The sequence below is a fragment of the Salmo salar genome, chromosome ssa03 (assembly GCF_905237065.1).
Source record: "Salmo salar chromosome ssa03, Ssal_v3.1, whole genome shotgun sequence".
Classification (NCBI taxonomy): Eukaryota; Metazoa; Chordata; class Actinopteri; order Salmoniformes; family Salmonidae; genus Salmo; species Salmo salar.
This window is the reverse complement of record NC_059444.1, coordinates 10,083,920-10,103,983: the sequence shown is the minus strand read 5'-3', so window position 1 is coordinate 10,103,983 and position 20,064 is coordinate 10,083,920. Positions and strand designations below refer to the sequence as shown.

General features: G+C 45.4%; 1 protein-coding gene across 2 annotated transcripts in view; it reads right to left on the bottom strand.

The window, feature by feature from the left end:
- LOC106598217 (neuronal tyrosine-phosphorylated phosphoinositide-3-kinase adapter 2) overlaps nucleotides 1-19,520 on the bottom strand; it is a 40,533-nt gene extending 21,013 nt beyond the window's left edge. The window contains exons 1-3 of one of the 2 annotated variants that reach the window (XM_014189270.2): nucleotides 18,626-19,520; nucleotides 14,505-15,140; nucleotides 515-807 (exon numbers count right to left, since the gene is read on the bottom strand). In XM_014189270.2, the coding sequence (XP_014044745.2) occupies nucleotides 515-807; nucleotides 14,505-15,115 (904 nt within the window). In that variant the 5' untranslated portion in view covers nucleotides 15,116-15,140; nucleotides 18,626-19,520. The remainder of the gene's footprint in view (nucleotides 1-514; nucleotides 808-14,504; nucleotides 15,141-18,625) is intronic. The other variant, XM_014189279.2, reaches the window with a different exon arrangement.
- Nucleotides 19,521-20,064: the final 544 nt, after the last annotated feature.

Below are 20,064 nucleotides of genomic sequence, written 5' to 3'. Positions count from 1 at the left end.
ACCTAGACAAAACAACAACCAAACCCCCCTGTGTTTGTTTTCTTAACTGTGTGGTACACAGCATTATTTAGCTATGTAGTTTGTTTTCTTAACTGTGTGATACACAGCATTATTTAGCTATGTAGTTTGTTTTCTTAACTGTGTGATACACAGCATTATTTAGCTATGTAGTTTGTTTTCTTAACTGTGTGGTACACAGCATTATTTAGCTATGTAGTTTGTTTTCTTAACTGTGTGATACACAGCATTATTTAGCTATGTAGTTTGTTTTCTTAACTGTGTGGTACACAGCATTATTTAGCTATGTAGTTTGTTTTCTTAACTGTGTGGTACACAGCATTATTTGTTGTAGTTGTGTAGTATTTTCCCATGATTGTTGGCTGTTGCATAATGGTCTTGATTGCGTAGTTGTGCTTTAAGTAGCATTTTTCATAGCTGCTTAGTAGGCCTATCTTCCCCTAGCTACTTGAGTTACAGGCTGTTTGAGTATCTAGTCTCGTTGTTCAACACTTACCATCCGGATTGGCCCTGCAGCCCCTGCAGACCAAGGTGGGGCTGTGGTCCACTGTCTCAGAGGAAATGCTCAGCTTGGTAGCCGGGTCCCTCCTGGGTTTGGGTGGGGGCTGCTTACGGGAGGTAGGGCTGCCCACCTCCTCCTCCCCACCGCCGTTACTGCCCCCGCCCACCGAGTGTAGTGACTGGGAGGGCACGGCAAAGCCCAGCCCGCAAACAAGCTGCGGGGAGGCTGGCATGGTCATAGAGCCCATACGCAGGTGCTTCTCCTCGGTCACCACCTCTTCGCCCGTCCTGACAGAGAGAGAGAGAAATGTTTGTTATGATACATGACGAATGGCTATACCATTGACAGCATCTTGACTGGCTACATCACTGCTTGGAATGTCAACTGTTTGGCATCCGACCGCAAGGCGCTACAGAGGGTAGTGTGTACGTCCCAGTACATCACTGAGGCTGAGCTTCCTGCCATCCAGGACCTCTACACCAGGCGGTGTCAGAAGAAGGACCAACGTTTCGGCATAAACGCTTCTTGAGGAAGGCACAGTGATGCTGAAACGTTGGTGTTTTACCCAATAAATTACTGGGAGTTTATATATACACTACCATTCAAAAGTTTGGGGTCACTTAGAAAAGTCCTTAATTTCTCAGAACAAGAATAGACTGACAAATTTCAGAAGAAAGTCCTTTGTTTCTTGCCATTTTGAGCCTGTAATCGAACCCACAAATGCTGATGCTCCAGATACTCAACTAGTCTAAAGGCCAGTTTTATTTCTTCTTTAATCAGAACAACAGTTTTCAGCTGTGCTAACATACAGTAGTTGCAAAAGGGTTTTCTAATGATCAATTAGCCTTTTTAAATGATAAACTTGGATTAGCTAACACAACGTGTCATTGGAACACAGGAGTGATGGTTGATGATAATAGGTCTCTGTACGCCTATGTAGATATTCCATAAAAAATCATCAATTTCCAGCTACAATAGTCATTTACAACATTAACAATGTCTACACTGTATTTCTGATCAATTTGATGTTGTTTTAATGGACCAAAAAATGTGCTTTTCTTTAAATATATTTATAAACTGGGTGGTTCGAGCCCTGAATGCTGATTGGCTGACAGCCATGGTATACGAGACCGTATGACAAAGCATTTATTTTTACTGCTCTAATTACATTGGTAACCAGTTTATAACAGCAATAAGGCACCTAGGGGGTTTGTGGTATATTAGCCATATACCACACCTCCTCTGGTCTTATTGCTTAAATATAGAGTGTGCTACTGTCTTTATTTAATTTTATAACATTCAAAAGAGTAAACAGATGTAGTTAGTTACTGTGACAAAGATGTATCTTTAAAGGTGGAATCTGCAGTAGGGGGAAACAGTGCTACTGGTCGCCCCACCACCGTTTTTATTGTTTTAGTTGTAGAGCTGAGGAGCGTCGTGCAGCGTGGTAAAACAACAATCTGTACATGTTGATTCATGTTTTAGTTGTAGAGCTGAGGAGCATCGTGCAGCGTGGTAAAACAACAATCTGTACATATTGATTCATGTTTTAGTTGTAGAGCTGAGGAGCATCGTGCAGCGTGGTAAAACAACAATCTGTACATATTGATTCATGTTTTAGTTGTAGAGCTGAGGAGCGTCGTGCAGCGTGGTAAAACAACAATCTGTACATATTGATTCATGTTTTAGTTGTAGAGCTGAGGAGCGTCGTGCAGCGTGGTAAAACAACAATCTGTACATGTTGATTCATGTTTTAGTTGTAGAGCTGAGGAGCGTCGTGCAGCGTGGTAAAACAACAATCTGTACATATTGATTCATGTTTTAGTTGTAGAGCTGAGGAGCATCGTGCAGCATGGTAAAACAACAATCTGTACATATTGATTCATGTTTTAGTTGTAGAGCTGAGGAGCGTCGTGCAGCGTGGTAAAACAACAATCTGTACATATTGATTCATGTTTTAGTTGTAGAGCTGAGGAGCATCGTGCAGCGTGGTAAAACAACAATCTGTACATGTTGATTCATGTTTTAGTTGTAGAGCTGAGGAGTGTCGTGCAGCGTGGTAAAACAACAATCTGTACATATTGATTCATGTTTTAGTTGTAGAGCTGAGGAGCGTCGTGCAGCGTGGTAAAACAACAATCTGTACATGTTGATTCATGTTTTAGTTGTAGAGCTGAGGAGCATCGTGCAGCGTGGTAAAACAACAATCTGTACATATTGATTCATGTTTTAGTTGTAGAGCTGAGGAGCGTCGTGCAGCGTGGTAAAACAACAATCTGTACATGTTGATTCATGTTTTAGTTGTAGAGCTGAGGAGCATCGTGCAGCGTGGTAAAACAACAATCTGTACATGTTGATTCATGTTTTAGTTGTAGAGCTGAGGAGTGTCGTGCAGCATGGTAAAACAACAATCTGTACATATTGATTCATGTTTTAGTTGTAGAGCTGAGGAGCGTCGTGCAGCGTGGTAAAACAACAATCTGTACATATTGATTCATGTTTTAGTTGTAGAGCTGAGGAGCATCGTGCAGCGTGGTAAAACAACAATCTGTACATGTTGATTCATGTTTTAGTTGTAGAGCTGAGGAGCATCGTGCAGCGTGGTAAAACAACAATCTGTACATATTGATTCATGTTTTAGTTGTAGAGCTGAGGAGCGTCGTGCAGCGTGGTAAAACAACAATCTGTACATATTGATTCATGTTTTAGTTGTAGAGCTGAGGAGCGTCGTGCAGCGTGGTAAAACAACAATCTGTACATATTGATTCATGTTTTAGTTGTAGAGCTGAGGAGCGTCGTGCAGCTTGGTAAAACAACAATCTGTACATATTGGGCTCTTCTATCACACATGCGATGATGTCAGAGGGGAAAACACTGTGTTTGTTGTTTGCACTAACTTCTTTTTTCTTGTAATATCTCTAACAGAAGTGGCTGTTACACCATGAAGGTTTCCAGCTTAAGAAAAGTTCTAACATCACCGATACATCAGTCCTTCCCTCACCTCTGGAAGTCTGTCCTTTCACAAGACCTTGAACCAAAATAATAGCACACAGCAGTCTACCTGTGTGTGTGTGTGTGTGTGTGTGTGTGTGTGTGTGTGTGTGTGTGTGTGTGTGTGTGTGTGTGTGTGTGTGTGTGTCTGGGTGTGCATGTTTCTGCTTGCACTAGTCTGTTTGTGAAGACTCAAATGATGGAAGCGACCAACATTGAGAACCACATTGGTGCCATTCAGCCGAGAGAAAATCTCTCTGTGGGTTGCCATTGATTTGTGTTTAACTCTGCGCACGGTTAGCTCAGCGCTCCCAAAACCCAGAGACCGAGAGACACGATGGAAGTCCCCCACTCCAGCCTCCATCAATCCCCCTTTAAAAACATGGATGATTGGTCTGAATAGAGCGGCTGTTGTGGCAGGGTGGGGGTTTTGACAGTCACAGGACTGTACTGGCCAGAGAGTACAGAGTAGATTTCTGACTCTTACTGCCAAATGGTAGAGACTTTAGCTTCATTTAAAATTGTTTGTTTTTCTTTTTTGATTATTTAGAAGGTCACCAGCAAATGAACAGAAGGAGTCACTGAGATAATTGGAAAGTTTAAATGCAGTTTGGAGATGACGAGGCCGTTGGACCTCGTTATTTCTCTTATATCATCAGATTGGAAAATGCGTCCAATAAGCTTTATTGGTCAACACTTCCAATAGATACAAAACAACACTACACTGAACCATAGAAAAACAAATAGCCCAACAACTATTGTCTCTCCAACAACACAACTATGGCCCTTTTTGCATATGCACACACCCACTCACATAGTGGCCACTGAAACGGCTGTGCGTCGTCCACACTGTGTTGAATATGTAATTCCTTCTCAGTGAATCTTTCTCAGTTGGCGCTCAAGTACAACTCAAACTCCTCACTGGACTGGAGTCTTCACCATGTCAGTGGAACAGAGTTCAACACTGAGGGGTTATTAAGTCCCAGAGTTTATCCAGGAACGACACAATAAATCAATGCTTTAGTCCAAATAAAAAAGCAGTTGTTACATTTAAGTGACGATGTGTGCTCACAAGTGCTTGGATGGGTGGTTGTGGGTTTGCAGTGGGTGTTTGGGTGTGGTGTGGGTTTGCAGGGTGTGGTGTGGGTTTGCAGGGGGTGTTTGGGTGTGGGTGTGCGGGGGTGTGGTGTGGGTGTGCGGGGGGTGTTTGGGTGTGGTGTGGGTTTTGCGGGGGTGTTTGGGTGTGGTGTGGGTTTGCAGTGGGTGTTTGGGTGTGGTGTGGGTTTGCAGGGTGTGGTGTGGGTTTGCAGGGGGTGTTTGGGTGTGGGTGTGCGGGGGGTGTTTGGGTGTGGTGTGGGTTTGCGGGAGGTGTTTGGGTGTGGTGTGGGTGTGCAGTGGGTGTTTGGGTGTGGTGTGGGTGTGCAGTGGGTGTTTGGGTGTGGTGTGGGTGTGCAGGGGGTGTTTGGGTGTGGTGTGGGTTTTGCGGGGGTGTTTGGGTGTGGTGTGGGTTTTGCGGGGGTGTTTGGGTGTGGTGTGGGTGTGCAGTGGGTGTTTGGGTGTGGTGTGGGTGTGTTTGGGTGTGTGGGGGTGTTTGGGTGTGGTGTGGGTGTGTTTGGGTGTGTGGGGGTGTTTGGGTGTGGTGTGGGTGTGTTTGGGTGTGCAGGGGGTGTTTGGGTGTGGTGTGGGTTTGCGGGGGGTGTTTGGGTGTGGTGTGGGTGTGTTTGGGTGTGTGGGGGTGTTTGGGTGTGGTGTGGGTGTGTTTGGGTGTGTGGGGGTGTTTGGGTGTGGTGTGGGTGTGCAGGGGGTGTTTGGGTGTGTGTGTGTGTGAGACTCCCACTGACTCTGAGCCAGCTGCAGGAGCTGAGGGTGGTCATTGGTCAGAGGCTTAACTTTGCCTAGCAACTGGGTATCCACGGAAACCAGACACAAAACCAGCCTCCGGACTGCTCCACATAACAAACGCACACGTGCACACCCCAAACATACTCAGGAGACTACAACTCCCAAGTCTCAAACTCCCATCTGTAGTCCTTAACCCGCAGACATCCCTTGAGTACTGACATACAACTGCTACCGTCCTCCAGCAATCAAACCTTTCAACTGAGGGTTCTAAGACCTCAGGGCATCAATCACTACAGTGGAGCGCTGCCAGTCATACCCATGATAGATGTGGCATTGAACTCGCATTTTTTCAAGATCAGAAAGAGAAAGAAAAATGACACGGATCTCCGTGTGTATTCCTGTTTAAGCCTGGTGCCCAGAGGAGCTTTGCTCTAGCTGATGTTATGTAGCCCAGACAGCGGACATTTCAAAACACTCTCTTTGCAAACTTTTGTATTGTTCTTTTCCAAATCATAAAATACACTAAATCTGGTATCTGAATGGCAGGAGTTGTTTTCCCCATATTGTAAATCACGTAATAAGTTCTAGCTTTTGCACTTTAATTAATCAAGTCTGCAGAAATGATCATAATAACCTATCTAATAACATGAACCTACATAATAACATGAACCTACGTAATAACATGAACCTACGTAATAACATGAACCTACATAATAACATGAACCTACATAATAACATGAACCTACATAATAACATGAACCTACGTAATAACATGAACCTACATAATAACATGAACCTACATAATAACATGAACCTACGTAATAACATGAACCTACATAATAACATGAACCTACATAATAACATGAACCTATGTAATAACATGAACCTACATAATAACATGAACCTACATAATAACATGAACCTATGTAATAACATGAACCTATGTAATAACATGTAATAACATGAACCTATGTAATAACATGAACCTACATAATAACATGAACCTACATAATAACATGAACCTACATAATAACATGAACCTATGTAATAACATGAACCTACATAATAACATGAACCTACATAATAACATGAACCTACATAATAACATGAACCTATGTAATAACATGCCATAATAACATGAACCTACATAATAACATGAACCTATATAATAACATGAACCTAAATACATGTAATAACATGAACCTATATAATAACATGAACCTACGTAATAACATGAACCTATATAATAACATGAACCTACATAATAACATGAACCTACATAATAACATGAACCTATGTAATAACATGAACCTACATAATAACATGAACCTACATAATAACATGAACCTATGTAATAACATGAACCTATGTAATAACATGTAATAACATGAACCTATGTAATAACATGAACCTACGTAATAACATGAACCTATGTAATAACATGAACCTACGTAATAACATGTAATAACATGAACCTATGTAATAACATGAACCTACGTAATAACATGTAATAACATGAACCTATGTAATAACATTAACCTATGTAATAACATGAACCTATGTAATAACATGTAATAACATGAACCTATGTAATAACATGAACCTATGTAATAACATGAACCTATGTAATAACATTAGAATTAGAAAAAAACGTTGTCCAGGCAATATGGAAATGTGGCTTTACATGAACAGGGTGGTACTTATTTCATATACTCTGTAGAAATGGTAACAATAAGGTAATAATACCATTCATAGGTCATAAGAATGAAACTCTGCTTCTAACACACAGCTGTCTGCAGGAAAACACTCATGAATATTAACAGAGTAGTGAGTGTCAGGTGTTTAACTGGTGGAGTTATATACAGGATATTTACCAGTGATTGGCTGGAACGCAGACCACAGGTGCACTTGGAACAGCTGGATGGAGGGTTGTCGTTGGGCAGTTCTGGTTGTGTGTAAATAGGCTGCTTGAGTCTCTATGGGACATGGAACGCACAACACCACACCAACACATGATAGAACTGGGTTTATCTCTGTGTGTGTGTGTGTGTGTGTGTGTGTGTGTGTGTGTGTGTGTGTGTGTGTGTGTGTGTGTGTGTGTGTGTGTGTGTGTGTGTGTGAGACAACAAACACAGTGATATGCACAGACTTTTTCCTCACACACAAACCCAGTTATTTTGTTTGTTGGTGTTGTATTGTGCGTTCAAACAGAGACTCAAGTGTTGACACAGAACCAGAACTGCCAGGCGACAACCCTGTGTGTGTGAATAACTACTCCTTCAGATACAAGGAAAACACCAATGGGATGGCAGTACACGCAGGAAGAACCTCCTCACTCAAACCGACGTGGTGATCTGATTGGCCTGCGGCTGTTCCAGCTGTCACCAGGCAGAACACATCTCCTGCTTGCAAGCAATTCACACTTAATCTCCTTCTAACAGGTTTTTTTCCTCTGCCCCTCCCTCTCCTCTCTTTCTGTCTCTCCCATTCTCTCTCTATCTTCACCCCCTCTCTGCCCCTCCCTCTCCAATCTTTCTGTCTCTCCCATTCGCTCTCTATCTTCACTCCCTCTCTGCCCCTCCCTCTCCTCTCTTTCTGTCTCTCCCGTTTTCTCTCTATCTTCACCCCCTCTCTGCCCCTCCCTCTCCTCTCTTTCTGTCTCTCCCGTTTTCTCTCTATCTTCACCCCCTCTCTGCCCCTCCCTCTCCTCTCTTTCTGTCTCTCCCATTCGCTCTCTATCTTCACTCCCTCTCTGCCCCTCCCTCTCCTCTCTTTCTGTCTCTCCCGTTTTCTCTCTATCTTCACCCCCTCTCTGCCCCTCCCTCTCCTCTCTTTCTGTCTCTCCCGTTTTCTCTCTATCTTCACCCCCTCTCTGCCCCTCCCTCTCCTCTCTTTCTGTCTCTCCCGTTTTCTCTCTATCTTCACCCCCTCTCTGCCCCTCCCTCTCCAATCTTTCTGTCTCTCCCATTCGCTCTCTATCTTCACTCCCTCTCTGCCCCTCCCTCTCCTCTCTTTCTGTCTCTCCCATTTTCTCTCTATCTTCACCCCCTCTCTGCCCCTCCCTCTCCTCTCTTTCTGTCTCTCCCGTTTTCTCTCTATCTTCACCCCCCTCTCTGCCCCTCCCTCTCCTCTCTTTCTGTCTCTCCCATTCGCTCTCTATCTTCACTCCCTCTCTGCCCCTCCCTCTCCTCTCTTTCTGTCTCTCCCGTTTTCTCTCTATCTTCACCCCCTCTCTGCCCCTCCCTCTCCTCTCTTTCTGTCTCTCCCGTTTTCTCTCTATCTTCACTCCCTCTCTGCCCCTCCCTCTCTTCTCTTTCTGTCTCTCCCGTTTTCTCTCTATCTTCACCCCCTCTCTGCCCCTCCCTCTCCTATCTTTCTGTCTCTCCCATTCACTCTCTATCTTCACCCCCTCTCTGCCCCTCCCTCAACAATCTTTCTGTCTCTCCCATTCGCTCTCTATCTTCACCCCCTCTCTCTCTCTCCCTTTGCCTCTCTCTCTCCCTCCATCAGCTACTGTAAAAATGGGTTGTCTCATTGACCTACTAATAGGCCTTTTGAAAAAGGCTATCATCAGCTATCATTTCATATTCTTCCTCTAGCTACTGTGTATTAATATTTTCCATTGACAAGAGCTGAAAGGCGGATAGAGAGATATCGGAACACTAGATATCACTTTCACCTCACTTGGAATTGACACAGAGTTGGGATGACAGACTCGCTTTTGGTGCGTTAACTTTTGCCGCCATGTGTTTTGAGTGAAAAGTTATACGAGTTTGTTCTACACTCCATAAAAAAAGTTTCATCATATGACTGAAGGACCTAGGATTTTGCGCTTGAAAACGTGGACTATTACTTGCTCAAATAGAATTTGCTCATAGACGTATACTCGTATAAACAGTGTTGTGAGTATACAGATAATGAGTAGAAAAAGGACACTGCTGACACTCCTCTATAATATTAGGAGTCAGCTTTACTATCAGAACAAGTGACTAAATGACCATAAGCTTTAAGGCACTGAATACACTCAACACTCTCAACAACATTTGCAGAGCTTACCAGTGGGGTATACTACAAAGCAGGTTCAATGAGTTAGCCAGCTAAACATGCCTAAACAGTCTGAAATATTATTATTTATTTATTGAAGATATACTTGAAATGGGTACGGTCTAATTGACTCAACAACCAACAACAACAAAAAACATATCTAAGTTTATCTTTCTTAATGAACCAGAAAATCAATAGTTATTTGTGGTTATTTATCAAAGTTATCTGGCTATCTCATTGAGCCTGCTTTGTAATATAGCTGTCAGGTGAAATTAATCAATACCCTACAAGGTGTAAGATAACAAGGTAACCAGACATCATTGATGCCACAGCTGATGAGCGATGACTGTTGCAGCTTTGAAAACATCTCTCTTAGATGTTGCAGAGACTTTGGCAACATGTAGAAAGGGAATCTGTCGCCACAGTCAGCATGTAGCATTAGAAAGCACACACAGACACACACAAGCAGACGCCACCAGCTCTATATCCACTGAGTCTGCTATGATCTATCACGGGCGAACCACACACTTTGATTCCACAGCGCCTACCTGTTGACACACAACCAAGGCTCGCGGTCTCCACGTGATGCCCACGTTGTGCGCCCGCTTCCTATTCGCTGAGCTTTCAGATGCCCACGTTGTGCGCCCGCTTCCTATTCGCTGAGCTTTCAGATGCCCACGTTGTGCGCCCGCTTCCTATTCGCGGAGCTTTCAGATGCCCACGTGGTGCCGCTACATATTCAGGTCTCCTCGGCCTCGCTTTCATCGGGACAGAGAGCGAAAGAGGACAAAAACATTTGCAAGACACGACTGACTATCCCAATGTTAATTACAACGTTTTGTAGGACTGTTTATTTATTAAACAATGTATCAGACGACTGAAATGACCGACATTCAGTTAGGGAATATGTATGGCTGGTTTTGAGTTTTGGATCACATATATTCCATCATTAGCCAATTAACACGTAACCTTGCCTATAGTTCTGTTGATAGGTCCAACGTTAAAAACAACTATACACAAACCACACACTTAGTGTATTTATATCCAATAGTGAACGTGGGCTCATTCATCGATTTTATGATCACAATCCCCCTAACTCTAGCCTTGTCCCAGATCTGTTTGTGCTCCTGTGGCCGCTGTCATCTGTTTGTGCTATCTTGCCAAGTCCTATGGCTATACGGCACAAACAGACCTGAGACCAGGCTACCCTAACACCACTCTCCATATCAGAAGTAAAGACCAGGCTACCCTAACACCACTCTCCATATCAGAAGTAAAGACCAGGCTACCCTAACACTACTCTCCATATCATAAGTAGACCAGGCTACCCTAACCTACTCTCCATATCAGAAGTAAAGACCAGGCTACCCTAACACTACTCTCCATATCAGAAGTAGACCAGGCTACCCTAACACTACTCTCCATATCAGAAGTAAAGACCAGGCTACCCTAACACTACTCTCCATATCAGAAGTAGACCAGGCTACCCTAACACTACTCTCCATATCAGAAGTAGACCAGGCTACCCTAACACTACTCTCCATATCAGAAGTAGACCAGGCTACCCTAACACTACTCTCCATATCAGAAGTAGACCAGGCTACCCTAACACTACTCTCCATATCAGAAGTAGACCAGGCTACCCTAACACTACTCTCCATATCAGAAGTAAAGACCAGGCTACCCTAACACCACTCTCCATATCATAAGTAGACCAGGCTACCCTAACACTACTCTCCATATCAGAAGTAAAGACCAGGCTACCCTAACACCACTCTCCATATCAGAAGTAGACCAGGCTACCCTAACACTACTCTCCATATCAGAAGTAAAGACCAGGCTACCCTAACACCACTCTCCATATCAGAAGTAGACCAGGCTACCCTAACACCACTCTCCATATCATAAGTAGACCAGGCTACCCTAACACTACTCTCCATATCAGAAGTAAAGACCAGGCTACCCTAACACTACTCTCCATATCAGAAGTAGACCAGGCAGAGACAACCTCTAGCCAAGGACAAGTCCCAAATAAGTCAGGAAGTGACAAAGTAACTCTACTCCCTAGAGAGGCCTGCACCCCCACTGACATCCCAAAATATGGTAATATGCCATAGTCAAAGAGATACACACACAAACACAACCCATTAACACACACACACACACACAAACACAACCCATTAATTAACACACACACACACACACACACACACACACACACAAGAAACACATACATTACACACATTCTTTCCTCTCTGCAGTATGTATGACAACTCAACAAGTCAGGTAATGACATTTGACCAACACAGCAAGCCATCACTTCAAATCAGAATGAGGGGAAATCCGAAGGCTTGGGTTACATGTCATTGTAAAAGATCCATGGCTGCCATGGCACAATGCAACAACTTAAACCTGTGACTTTACAGGGATGCAATGTATTAGTGGATCTAGGTATAACTGGACTAGCATGCGGTGTGTTGAGGTGTGTGTGTGTGTTGAGGTGTGTGTGAATGGAATTGAGGTGTGGGTGTGTTGAGGTGTGGGTGTGTTGAGGTGTGGATGTGTTGAGGTGTGTGTGTGTCTGTGTGTTGAGGTGTGGGTGTGTTGAGGTGTGTGTGTGTGTGTGTGTGTTGAGGTGTGTGTGTGTTGAGGTGTGTGTGTTGTGGTGTGGGTGTGTTGAGGTGTGTGGGTGTGTTGAGGTGTGTTGAGGTGTGGGTGTGTTGTGGTGTGGGTGTGTTGAGGTGTGTGTGTGTGTGTGTGTGTGTGTGTGTGTGTGTGTGTTTGAGGTGTGTGTGTGTTGAGGTGTGGGTGTGTTGAGGTGTGTTGTGGTGTGGGTGTGTTGCGGTGTGTGTGTGTGTGTTGAGGTGTGTGTGTGTTGAGGTGTGGGTGTGTTGAGGTGTGGGTGTGTTGAGGTGTGTGTGTGATGAGGTGTGTGTGTGTTGTGGTGTGGGTGTGTTGAGGTGTGGGTGTGTTGAGGTGTGGGTGTGTGTTGAGGTGTGCATGTGTTGAGGTGTGTGTGTGTTGAGGTGTGGGTGTGTGTTGAGGTGTGGGTGTGTTGAGGTGTGGGTGTGTTGTGGTGTGGGTGTGTTGAGGTGTGTGTGTGTTGAGGTGTGTGTGTGTTGTGGTGTGGGTGTGTTGAGGTGTGTGTGTGTTGTGGTGTGTGTGTGTTGAGGTGTGGGTGTGTGTTGAGGTGTGGGTGTGTTGAGGTGTGTGTGTGTGTGTTGAGGTGTGTGTGTGTTGAGGTATGGGTGTGTTGATGTGTGTGTGTGTTGTGGTGTGGGTGTGTTGAGGTGTGGGTGTGTTGAGTTGTGGGTGTGTTGAGGTGTGTGTGTGTGTGTGTTGAGGTGTGGGTGTGTTGTGGTGTGTGTGTGTTGAGGTGTGGGTGTGTTGAGGTGTGGGTGTGTTGAGGTGTGTGTGTGTTGAGGTGTGGGTGTGTTGAGGTGTGGGTGTGTTGAGGTGTGTGTGTGTTGTGGTGTGTGTGTGTTGAGGTGTGTGTGTGTTGAGGTGTGGGTGTGTTGAGGTGTGGGTGTGTGTTGAGGTGTGTGTGTGTTGTTGAGGTGTGTGTGTGTTGAGGTGTGTGTTTTTTGTTGTGTGTGTGTGTTGAGGTGTGGGTGTGTTGAGGTGTGTGTGTGTTGTGTTGTGGTGTGTGTGTGTTGAGGTGTGGGTGTGTTGAGGTGTGGGTGTGTTGAGGTGTGGGTGTGTTGAGGTGTGTGTGTGTGTTGAGGTGTGTGTGTGTGTGTTGTGGTGTGTGTGTGTGTTGAGGTGTGTGGGTGTGTTGAGGTGTGGGTGTGTGTTGTGGTGTGTGTGTGTGTTGAGGTGTGTGTGTGTGTTGTGGTGTGTGTGTGTGTGTGTGTTGAGGTGTGTGTGTGTGTTGTGGTGTGTGTGTGTGTTGAGGTGTGGGTGTGTTGAGGTGTGGGTGTGTTGAGGTGTGTGTGTGTTGAGGTGTGGGTGTGTTGAGGTGTGTGTGTGTTGAGGTGTGGGTGTGTTGAGGTGTGGGTGTGTTGAGGTGTGTGTGTGTTGTGTTGTGGTGTGGGTGTGTTGAGGTGTGTGTGTGTTGTGTTGTGGTGTGTGTGTGTTGAGGTGTGGGTGTGTTGAGGTGTGGGTGTGTTGAGGTGTGTGTGTGCTGTGGTGTGGGTGTGTTGAGGTGTGTGTGTGTTGAGGTGTGGGTGTGTTGATGTGTGTGTGTGTTGTGGTGTGGGTGTGTTGAGGTGTGGGTGTGTTGAGGTGTGGGTGTGTTGAGGTGTGTGTGTGTGTGTGTTGAGGTGTGGGTGTGTTGTGGTCTGTGTGTGTTGAGGTGTGGGTGTGTTGTGGTGTGTGTGTGTTGAGGTGTGGGTGTGTTGAGGTGTGGGTGTGTTGAGGTGTGTGTGTGTGTGTTGTGGTGGTGTGTGTGTGTTGAGGTGTGGGTGTGTTGAGGTGTGTGTGTGTTGTGTTGTGTGTGTGTTGAGGTGTGGGTGTGTTGAGGTGTGGGTGTGTTGAGGTGTGGGTGTGTTGAGGTGTGTGTGTGTGTGTTGAGGTGTGTGTGTGTGTTGTGGTGTGTGTGTGTGTTGAGGTGTGTGGGTGTGTTGAGGTGTGGGTGTGTGTTGTGGTGTGTGTGTGTGTTGAGGTGTGTGTTGTGGTGTGTGTGTGTGTGTTGAGGTGTGTGTTGTGGTGTGTGTGTGTGTTGAGGTGTGGGTGTGTTGAGGTGTGGGTGTGTTGAGGTGTGTGTGTGTTGAGGTGTGGGTGTGTTGAGGTGTGTGTGTGTTGAGGTGTGGGTGTGTTGAGGTGTGGGTGTGTTGAGGTGTGTGTGTGTTGTGTTGTGGTGTGGGTGTGTTGAGGTGTGTGTGTGTTGTGTTGTGGTGTGTGTGTGTTGAGGTGTGGGTGTGTTGAGGTGTGGGTGTGTTGAGGTGTGTGTGTGTTGTGTTGTGGTGTGGGTGTGTTGAGGTGTGGGTGTGTATTATAAGGTACAGGACTGTCTCTGATGCTTTGTTACATGGAACGTTATTGTGAGAAGACCTCACACGAGTATGACGCAACATCTCACATCTATAGACAAGCATGACCAGTCTGTATGTGTGGATCATTTCTCAAAGTGTCCTGTAGGTGTATGAACACATTTTAAGCCTCCTACCTTTTTATGGCTTCTTCCTGTTTTCTCTTCTTGTCCTTTTTCTCCTGTAGGTAAATACTGTTCCTATCATTCCTGCCGTGGTCCAGGTTCTGAGAGACCAGCCCGTTGTAGGCTCTTAGTCCACTATCTTCCATATCCAGGTTCTGAGAGACCAGCCCGTTGTAGGCTCTTAGTCCACTATCTTCCACATCCAGGTTCTGAGAGACCAGCCCGTTGTAGGCTCTTAGTCCACTATCTTCCATATCCAGGTTCTGAGAGACCAGCCCGTTGTAGGTTCCTAGTCCACTATCTTCCACATCCAGGTTCTGAGAGACCAGCCCGTTGTAGGCTCTTAGTCCACTATCTTCAACATCCAGGTTCTGAGAGACCAGCCCGTTGTAGGCTCTTAGTCCACTATCTTCAACATCTAGGTTCTGAGAGACCAGCCCGTTGTAGGTTCCTAGTCCACTATCTTCCACATCCAGGTTCTGAGAGACCAGCCCGTTGTAGGTCCCTAGTCCACTACCTTCAACATCCGGGTTCTGATAGACCACCCCGTTGTAGGCTCTTAGTCCACTATCTTCAACATACTGGACAAATCTCAGAGTTTCTTCCTGTTTGGAGCTCATCATTCTTCACAAGCAATCCGGCAACCTTCTGGAACGTATAATAGAGAAATGTTAATGACATAGTGGTGTTTCTGGTGTCTGGTGTCTGATGTCTGGTGGCTGGTGGCTGGTGGCTGGTTTCTGTGTCTGGTGGTCTACTGGGTTCGTTGCCTGTAAAGGGTTGTTAGTATCTGTGGCAGTTGTTGGTCAACGTTTCATCATTATTCCCGGAGCATGGGAAATGTACAATGCAAACCCAGGGACTGCGGTTGAAAATGAGCCGACTGGCTAAAACCGGCACTTTTACTGAAACGTTAATTAATGTGCACTGTCCCTGTACAAATACTCAAACGCACAAACAACTCTGGAGGGGTCCACTATCTAGTCGGTTTTTGTCCTAACTGTTTTCTCACGCTCTGATAAATGACTTCCATTGATCAAGAACTTACCGATGAAAGAAGGAAACCAAATGACACAGAACCGAATGACACAGAAGCTTTAGGGCAACAACAGTACTGAGAAATCCTTTAGGGTCATGCACCATGAACACAGGACATGCCGCATTGTGGTACTGATTGCATTTATGTGCATTCCTGGATTTACACGCAGAACTGCTGCGATTCCTGATCAAATAATTGGGCTTGTGCTTTAATCTGAATCTCTAAAAGATTATTCTTTATAGGATTCCTCCACAAACACTTGTGCGTCAGAGACGAGCTGCGTGAATTGGAATGCTCCATTGAAAAAAATACTTTTTCCTGACGTCAGTTCAACTGCGATCCCTTTGATTTCTTACTCTCAAGTGAGGAGAATGGATGGTGAATATAACACTGTTTACAGCCACATTCAAACATACCACTAATATAACACTGTTTACAGCCACACCACTGATATAACACTGTTTACAGCCACACCACTGATATAACACTGTTTACAGCCACACCACTAATATAACACTGTTTACAGCCACATTACTGATATAACACTGTTTACAGCCACACCACTAATATAACACTGTTTACAGCCACATTACTGATATAACACTGTTTACAGCCACACCACTAATATAACACTGTTTACAGCCACATTACTGATATAACACTGTTTACAGCCACACCACTAATATAACACTGTTTACAGCCACACCACTAATATAACACTGTTTACAGCCACACCACTGATATAACACTGTTTACAGCCACATTCAAACACACCACTGATATAACACTGTTTACAGCCACACCACTAATATAACACTGTTTACAGCCACACCACTGATATAACACTGTTTACAGCCACATTCAAACACACCACTGATATAACACTGTTTACAGCCACACCACTGATATAACACTGTTTACAGCCACACCACTAATATAACACTGTTTACAGCCACATTACTGATATAACACTGTTTACAGCCACACCACTAATATAACACTGTTTACAGCCACACCACTGATATAACACTGTTTACAGCCACACCACTAATATAACACTGTTTACAGCCACACCACTGAGCATCTAATGATGTGTTGTGGGATTCAATGTGTGTGTGTGTGTGTGTGTGTGTGTGTGTGTGTGTGTGTGTACCGGTAGGTGTGTGTAAATGCAAAGTGTATACTATGCTGTTTGAGGGAGTGAATGTGTGTGTGTACCGGTATGTGTGTTTGTATGTTTATGAGAGAGAGAGAGAGAGAGAGAGAGAGAGAGAGAGAGAGAGAGAGAGAGAGAGAGAGAGAGAGAGTCAGAGAGGTTGGAGAGAAGACAGATGGAGATTACATGGCCAACTCAGAGAGACCAGCATCTTCTGCATCACTATACCTCTACTGTCATTCGGTTCTGTCTATCCATTAATAACCTCAGTGTTGGGGTTAGTGGGTTTAACTGCATGTGGAGCAGTCGGTTCTGTCTATCCATTAATAACCTCAGTGTTGGGGTTAGTGGGTTTAACTGCATGTGGAGCAGTCGGTTCTGTCTATCCATTAATAACCTCAGTGTTGGGGTTAGTGGGTTTAACTGCATGTGGAGCAGTCGGTTCTGTCTATCCATGAATAACCTCAGTGTTGGGGTTAGTGGGTTTAACTGCATGTGGAGCAGTCGGTTCTGTCTATCCATGAATAACCTCAGTGTTGGGGTTAGTGGGTTTAACTGCATGTGGAGCAGTCGGTTCTGTCTATCCATGAATAACCTCAGTGTTGGGGTTAGTGGGTTTAACTGCATGTGGAGCAGTCGGTTCTGTCTATCCATGAATAACCTCAGTGTTGGGGTTAGTGGGTTTAACTGCATGTGGAGCAGTCGGTTCTGTCTATCCATGAATAACCTCAGTGTTGGGGTTAGTGGGTTTAACTGCATGTGGAGCAGTCGGTTCTGTCTATCCATGAATAACCTCAGTGTTGGGGTTAGTGGGTTTAACTGCATGTGGAGCAGTCGGTTCTGTCTATCCATTAATAACCTCAGTGTTGGGGTTAGTGGGTTTAACTGCATGTGGAGCAGTCGGTTCTGTCTATCCATTAATAACCTCAGTGTTGGGGTTAGTGGGTTTAACTGCATGTGGAGCAGTCGGTTCTGTCTAACCATGAATAACCTCAGTGTTGGGGTTAGTGGGTTTAACTGCATGTGGAGCAGTCGGTTCTGTCTATCCATGAATAACCTCAGTGTTGGGGTTAGTGGGTTTAACTGCATGTGGAGCAGTCAGTCCCGGTTCGCTACAGAGACTACTCGTTTTGAAAGGGAACAGTTTTGAATCACTGTCACAGACAGACAAGAGACAGATCTAAATGGCAGTGATGTAATTACAACTTGTAGCTGACGCGACAGTTAATACTGCATAAATGTACCTCATAGTTGAAGTTTATCGTTGATGCTCAGGCACAGAGTGCTCTTGCAGGATTCAAAACACTACTGGAGCTGAATTAAGCCTGCCTCTGTAATCCCTGTAAACCTGCAGCACTGCACTCAGCTTATTTATCACATTGTTTTTCAGTGAAACCTTGCAGCTGTTTGTCCTCCTCTGGTCTTACACATATTTTCTCTTTCTTTCCTCTCTTCAAATCAGATAAATCTGATGGAGAAGCTCTCAATCTATTCTGTTAAAAGGTTGTTCTGCAGCTCTGATGCTAACCCACATCCCCTCTTTCCCTCACTACCTCTCACTTTTTACTTTCCCGTCCTCTCCTCTCGTTGGCTGCAGCTGTTGGTTCTCCGAGCTGCAATTTTCTCAAAACAGAAATGACAGCGGCACACTATGTCCGTATCTAGGCAACGGTGTCACGGGAGAAGGGGATCTTCTCGATCGGTGTCAAAAATGTCACTGCCCGCGAACTCATTATACAGAGGATCAGGTAACAAAGGTAAATCCTATTAACTCAATGGCACTGCTAGGGAAAGGTCTGTGTATATACACGTGTGTGTGTGTGTGTGTGTGTGTGTGTGTGTGTGTGTGTGTGTGTGTGTGTGTGTGTGTGTGTGTGTGTGTGTGTGTGTGTGTGTGTGTGTGTGTGTGTGTGTGAATATATGCGTGGTGGTACTTACAGTGGAGCTGTGTCCCTGCTGGCTTGAGGAGGGCCAAAGCAACGTTCTCCAGGTGGGTCCAGTGCGAGCCGCAGAACAACTCAGACAGATCCCGGAGCACTTGTACAGAAAGCCACTTCAATCCACAGGGAAGCCCAGTAGCCATTGTACGCTCCCAACAGTTAGGCTTGCTCAAAGGAGTCCTCCAGGGCCAGGGCGGTGACAGGGGGTAGCGAGGCCTGTGGATGCCCAGGCCAGTGCTCCCTCCCCTGGGTAGCCAGAGAGACCCAAGGCCCCTGTCAAAACAATTCTAGACTCCAACACAGGGGCCAGCTTTACACTCATCTGCACACACATGGACAGACCCTACCAGCATCACACACATTGACAGACCCTACCATCATCACCCACACATGGACAGACCCTACCATCATCACCCACACATAGACAGACCCTACCAGCATCACACACTCCTTTTGACATGCAGCCACTTTCTGCCGACTGAACACAGACTCCGGCGGCTCCTAGTGGGTTTCTGTCTGAACCGATCCGATGAACTCTTGGCTGTCTGGTTGTGTGTGACCCTCAGATGCAGTTAGTATCCGTAGTTGAGAAGCAGAGCGGTGTGTGTCAGGGGGGTGTTCAGTCAGAGCATCTCTCCACCGTCTCTCTCATCAACACAGAGCTCCACTAGCCTCAGCAGACCAGACCAGGCTTCATGAGCACGGATCACAAAGAACACGCCTACTCTACCTTCCTTCCTCCCAGCAAATCTCCTGCCTGCCTCCCTGCCTCTCTCTCTCTCTACTAGTATCTTTCTGCCCCCCCATCCCCTCTGCCTCACTGTTGTCTTTCGGTCTATCTATCTGCTTTATACGGCCGCACTGCACTCACTGTGTGTCTGAATGTGTTTTTCTCTTTTCAGCACCACAGAGAGTTCTCTTACCAGCAGCCTGGGTTGGTGGGTTGGAGAAGAGGGCGAGGGTGGGGGTGGGGGGGGGGATCGGTTCCTCCACTATTGCCAGGGTGTGACCTCAATAAACACAGCCTCCTCTTACCTCTCCCTCCCTCTTCCCCGGCCCTCCCTTCAGCTTGTAAACAAGACACACACATACAAAAAAAACACAGCACAATGAATTCACTGAGTTACATTCACATGCATGTGTTCACACATGCATACCAAACAACAACTCTGTATGCACAAATGCAACAAAAACAACGAAAGCACATAGACAACATTTCAGAAAGCACAGAAAAAAACGAAACACATTTGCAGAACACAGCGTCAGCCCCATGTAACAATTTAAGCACAAAAATATCAATGTTAACGCTGAAACTTCCCTGGGGTAAGAATGTACGCAAAACAGTTAGAGTTAGTGTTGTTGTGTGTTTGTTATCCTACTGCTGCTAGCATCCTACTGCTGCTAGCGCTGTGTTTACAGTATGACTAACCGACATTG